Below are 5,617 nucleotides of genomic sequence, written 5' to 3'. Positions count from 1 at the left end.
TTTGATCCATAATGATGCAATGCCGGCAGATGAATGCTTTTGTTTGTTTTATGGTGTAAAGAAGCAGCAAGGCCTTGGTACAGCATTGTCCTGCGAAGTCTACAAAGTTTTCAAGGTGAGATTGTCATATGCTATTGGTTGTTGCTAAATATGGATCTACTAAACTGTCTTCTTTTTCTTTTGTACGATTAGTTTAGGCCCCCCAAAAAAAAGTTTAGGCCCCAAAAGGAAAGCTACAGGTAACTTACTGGAAAATTTATGCTACAAGATGTTGAGCATATCTACCACAAGCTGTTTAGTTTAGACCCAAAAAAAATAATTGCAGTACAAAGTAGCATAGCAGAGAGAAGTGTGTTACAATTTTACAAGTAATCATGGGACCTAATGATTTTCAAGTTTCATGCGATCCAGGAGATCCTCAGTTCAAGCCTTTTAGCCAGTACCTAGCTTGGGACCACCCTCAATGAATTCCTCCCTGTAATTGCTTGGTGTGTGTAAGATGGGAGGATTACAGTCACTTGGATGATTAGTCAGGCTCTCTAAGAGCCATGGACGCCCATGTCAACAAAACAAAGAAGACACAAATGAGTGATCCTTTAAAACAACATTAAAATGGAAATAAAGGCAATAACATAAAGGCTTAGAAGCCTCTTTTCTGGAACTCAGACCAACAGGAAAGGTTAGTTACCTCAACATGAAGTAATATGTGACTTTACCCTTTACATTTTCACTCAGATGAGAATCTATGAGTGAACATCCTTTGTTTCCTTGTTTCTTATCCAAGACCCTAAATGGGTAAGAAGCTAGTAATTTGACAGTATGCACTTAACTCATAAGACTGGTGGCTGGAAAAGGCTTAATCGCCTGTGAAATTATGAGTATAAGGTACCAACAAAAGATGGCTCTCACTCTTCTCAAAAAATAAATAAATAAATAAATAAATAAATAAAAAATGATAGGTCTCACAACTGATAACAAACAAAAACTCCCAATGAACATTTGGACAATTGGACTTGGACTGATCCTTAATTTCCTTAAATCCCAAATGACTTGATAATTCTGACCCAACTTTGGTCTATTACTTGTATAGTCACCCATTCAAGACCATGATGTATACGAAAACATATTTGCAGCTGAGCTAGCATATAATTACCAGCACTATATTGCTGCTCTGAATGTGAATCATGATCGCCTGAAGTATTGTGCAACAAGTCTATTGATTGTGTAAAGAGCCATGAACGTGATATAATGATGAACAAAATTAGATGTACAAACTTACAAGGTTATTAACTCTTACATTATTTCAGGTCTCTTTTCAAATGTATGTATACATTACACAATCCGTTACCAGTTTGTGATGGATGGCCACGGCCACCTCTCTGGTTAAGACTGAGCAAGCATTATGTCAGACACTGACAGAGTTCCTGACTGATCAACATCAAGATCTTCAAACTCTTCTAGTAACAGTGAAATATCATCTTGACTTATCTTCCCCATCTCTTTCAGTTTATATATGATGAAGTCCGAAGCACTATAAAAAATAAATTAGAAAAAAGAGCATGAGTAAGTTGTGCATTAAGACTTAAAAAAACCAGTATGTATGTTAGAGACAGCTTGTGGAGAAACCATAATAAGTAGTAACAAAGATGACCATTTCAACAATATGTGCTTCAAATAGAAAACACACAACTTACTCAACAACCCCATCATCGTCAATATCAGCTGCTTCTAGATCTACACTAGTCATCTTCCGAGTGCGAACCCAATTGGCCAGTGCCCTTTGTCTCCTTTCAGTGTTAAGCTCAGCAATGTAGAGAAAAAACTGAGCTAAGGTAATAGTACTAGTCAATATCCAAATTACTGCAAAAGCACGCCCCACTTCTGTTGAGAAACTCTTATCTCCATAGCCCAGGGTTGTGATGGTAGCACATACACAATAAAACGCATCAACAAGGTCTAATTTCTCAACAGTAGCTAGGAAGATTGTCCCAATAATTACAAGCACCAAAAGAAGGATAAAGACTGTTAAACATTTATATCTCACTTTGTTGGTCTCTACCTCTTTTAGAATTTCAGTGGTACCAACATTATGACTCATATGTAAGGCCTTAACAAGTAATGTTTCTTGCTTCTCTACCAAATAGTCTGCTGCTTTGCTCAGGATTAGTCCAATCAGAGCCATTCCTGTGAAAACAAAGGCACAAGCAAGTAGTTTTGTAAGGGTACTATCAGGAACCAGGTCTCCATATCCAACAGTTGTCATTGTCACGATACAAAAATACACAGCATCAAGAAATCCAACTGTTTTCTTCCCCTCAATCTGGTTCCTAACAAGAAGGAAGGTTACAGCTCCTACACCTAAGTAAACAGCCAAGAATATGGCTACTTGCTTAAAACTTGGATGTAGCTTCCCACGAATGGATTCAGTGCGTGGAATCTGGCCAATCCCTTTCGTTTCTGGAGGAACAAATTTTGCAAGAGGAGCACTTTTACAATGGCGATATCTTCTTCTCTTCAGAGAATTTTTCTTTTTCGTTTGAACTGAAGGATCTACCATTCCTGACAGCAAGGGCTCTTCCACACCATTAGAGGCCATTAATATCCAACAAAAGAGGGCCTGTCTTAAAAACCCATATGGTCACACTGGATTTCAAATTAGCTATGTTAGCCAAGGTTTATAAACCAATTCAATTGAAAACAGTAATCCAGCAGCCGATTTATCAATTGAAATGTAAGAGCAGTTACCACAAAAGTGTGCATATCAGTTCATAAACCATATTAAGTGCTTGTTTATAATCAAATGAAAGTATTATTCAGACAATTTTTTCAGCTTCCAACAGCAACAACAACAACAACAACCAAGCCTTAGTCCCAAAACTTTGGGCCCGCTATGATCCTCAACAAACTAATCAGAGTTAGTTACATTTATTCTTTTCTGCCATGCTCTACTTCCATTTGTCTATCTTAAGCATAAGTACATAACACTTTTCAAATTGGTCATCAAACCGAATACAGAGATAAATAAAATACAATAGTGAGAAACAAGGGGCAAATCTACTGGATATTCCCTTTTAGAAAGATGGGTTTGATTAAACAATTTTTATTGATCTCTACAGAAAAACTTGATTTCATAGCTGAAACTCATCAGAATTCCCATTTTGTTCATTGGCCAAATGAAGATTAATAAATTAACAGAAATAACCAACTGGGTATGAGCCCAACTACTTTACATGATTGAATCAGCCAAATTCTAACAATTTACATGATCAGCAGCTCAAAGTTTCCCCAGTGACAGTTTTATTCCATATTCCAGATACACAGCGACATTGAACTATAGCAAAAATCAGTTATTAAAGTCACAAACTTTATAAAGAAAAAATGAAGGGAAAAACACAAAAACTCACATTGATGTAAACTGAGGTGTCTAAATATGTTTCTACCAAAATAACCCAAATGGGTTTCCTTCAAATGAGTGTTAAAACTTAGAAACTACACTATTTACATCAACACAGAGATCTAACCAAAAGAGAGAAAACAGAGACTCAGAGAGGCTTACCAGTGAAAACTTGTACTAGCCTTAGACTTTCAAGGATAAAGCGGCTTTCAGTTGGAGAAATTTGATCACCAAATTGGCAAATTCTAGCGAAACTCCCGGAATGATCTGTAGGACACCATTACAAAATCTACTCTATAAATTTAAATATTTATCATAAATTATTATTTTATTTTATATTGAATTCGTTTCTGATTTCTAAATTCTAAAGGAAAGAATCAGTGTGTCTTGTCAACTGTCAAGTCCAAATCATAGGCTTGATCGGGCTGGGCTTTAACTATGCTGTTATGTAAAATGGGCCCATGGATTCTGGCTTCAATTAATTCTTGAGCCCGGTCATGTAAACAAGGCTTGGCCTAAACAACTTGTAGTTTTCTTCATTGTACTTTGTAAGCAACTCGTAGACTTGTAGTAATCTCCGCCTTTTTTTTTTTTTTTTTTTTGAGATGATCCACAAGATGAATCAATTATTAATAGAACTAGTCGCAGACCTGCGCAATGCGCGAGATAATTTTGATGTCATATTATGTTTTGTTAAGTAAAGAATGAGAATAATAGTTGAGATTTATATGTAATAGTCCCAAACTCATCTCACAATAATGTGATTACATTGTAATATATATAATAAATTTTATGTAAGTAAAGAAGTCTTTATCTTGACTTTGTGTGTGTGTGTGTGTGTATTTTTTTTTTTTTTAAGCAAAGACACATGTTGCATTTTACTTTCAATTATTATATATAACAAAACATTTTGTAATATGTTAGAATAGTGTGAGATATGTATCAAAACACAACACAATTAAAAACTGGAAAATGTATAATTTTTATTAGAACATGAAAATGAATCTTGTTGGTTTCATATGAAAGCTAACATTATTTTGCATTTTTGGAGAAATTACTGAGCAATTTATCCAAACTTTGTTTCCATTTTATCACATAAGAACTATTAAACAAAATTATAATAGTTTCTATTTTGATAATCACTAAACTCATGTATGAGAATCAACTATTACAAAAAAATTTCTCCCCAAAACATATATTGATTTCTATTATTCCTTTCCATACAATTTTAAATTCTTGCTACTTTTCTTTTAATCTCCTCTAAATCTATGCTAATTTTTAACTTCTTAGGATAACTTGGAATAGGAAACAAAATATTATGATTGATAGGTATGGACCAAATGTTGTTCCTCTTTTTCATTGTATTTGGGATTATAACTTAGTTTAATATGGTTATTTTCATTAATTTTTTGGGAAATTACAATGTAAAGGTTTGTATTGGATTTTCTTTTCCAGGGTTGTAAGTACCATTTTTTTTTCAATTGATATTCTATTTCTTTGTATTCATATTTACAATTTTTTTACATAATTTTGTTTTACCCATTAAAATTGTTTGTGTTTAAAGAATTGGAATGCGTTTTATTGATTTAGTACATGATCATTTGCCTCTCATTTGTTTATTTTATTTTCTGAAGAGCTTTGTAATTTTTTAAATTAAAAANAACCTTCATCACCTGAGGAGTAAGACATATTATATGAAGACAAGGGACGATAGGGTTCGTCTTATCCAGTGTCTTCCTGATTCCAATAAAGGGTTGAACCAAGATTTCCTCATAGTGTCGGGAGAGTGGCACGACGGCTTTCATTGCCCAACGGTAGAGGGGGAGCCAGGTAGGGCATCCGAAATACCAGATAATCTAGGTCTCAGCATTTTCAAGTTTTATACCTGTATACTCGATTTGGTTGATTGACCATAGGAATTTCGCTTTTCTTTTCGTAGATCCACACGCCTTTGCACGTCATTTCCATCTAGTTAACAAAGCGGATTTGGAAACCGTTCTCAGGTCGGAACTTTTCTTGAACGAATCTGACAACCAAGTCAGAGCTGCTCATAAAATCCTCAGATGCGACCCAGCTCAGACGTCATTCCCGGTGCCGAAGCACGTAATTAGAGCTCGTGACCCTCGGCTTACGCAGATTACCGTGGTGGAGAGCGGTTTTGCTTTTACTGAGGGGTCTTACATACCCGAAGGCATTCCACTATCAGGTCCCTCTTCATCCCGG

The 5,617-nt window shown here is 35.3% G+C and overlaps 1 protein-coding gene across 4 annotated transcripts; it reads right to left on the bottom strand.

The window, feature by feature from the left end:
* Positions 1 to 244: 244 nt before the first annotated feature.
* LOC112034742 (two-pore potassium channel 1) lies at positions 245 to 3,733 on the bottom strand. 4 transcript variants are annotated; one of them, XR_010629066.1, is made up of 5 exons: positions 3,557 to 3,733; positions 1,695 to 2,643; positions 1,298 to 1,531; positions 689 to 864; positions 245 to 539 (listed from the first exon to the last, which is right to left on the bottom strand). XR_010629066.1 is itself a non-coding variant. In XM_024067557.2 (3 exons), exons 2-3 carry the CDS (start codon positions 2,594 to 2,596, stop codon positions 1,384 to 1,386), a joined length of 1,050 nt encoding a protein of 349 aa, XP_023923325.1. In that variant the 5' UTR covers positions 2,597 to 2,643; positions 3,557 to 3,732; the 3' UTR covers positions 1,217 to 1,383. The 4 variants fall into 4 exon arrangements, 2 of the variants coding, with proteins under 2 accessions (XP_023923325.1, XP_065629868.1); XR_002885406.2 differs by lacking the exon at positions 689 to 864 and having other exon boundaries at positions 3,557 to 3,732; XM_024067557.2 differs by lacking the exons at positions 245 to 539; positions 689 to 864 and having other exon boundaries at positions 1,217 to 1,531; positions 3,557 to 3,732.
* Between the last annotated feature and the right edge of the window lie 1,884 nt (positions 3,734 to 5,617).

The sequence above is a fragment of the Quercus suber genome, unplaced genomic scaffold (genome assembly GCF_002906115.3).
Source record: "Quercus suber isolate HL8 unplaced genomic scaffold, Cork oak 2.0 scaffold_80, whole genome shotgun sequence".
Lineage (NCBI taxonomy): Eukaryota > Viridiplantae > Streptophyta > Magnoliopsida > Fagales > Fagaceae > Quercus > Quercus suber.
This window is presented reverse-complemented; position numbering and strand designations above follow the sequence as displayed.

Bases quoted from the DNA above. Each gene is read 5' to 3' on its own strand.
- LOC112034742 (XM_024067557.2), bottom strand. From the start codon at position 2,596: ATGGCCTCTAATGGTGTGGAAGAGCCCTTGCTGTCAGGAATGGTAGAT. The intron at 1,532-1,694 runs GTAAGTTGTGTG...TATTTTTTATAG, and splicing joins GACGATGATGGGGTTGTTGA to TGCTTCGGACTTCATCATAT.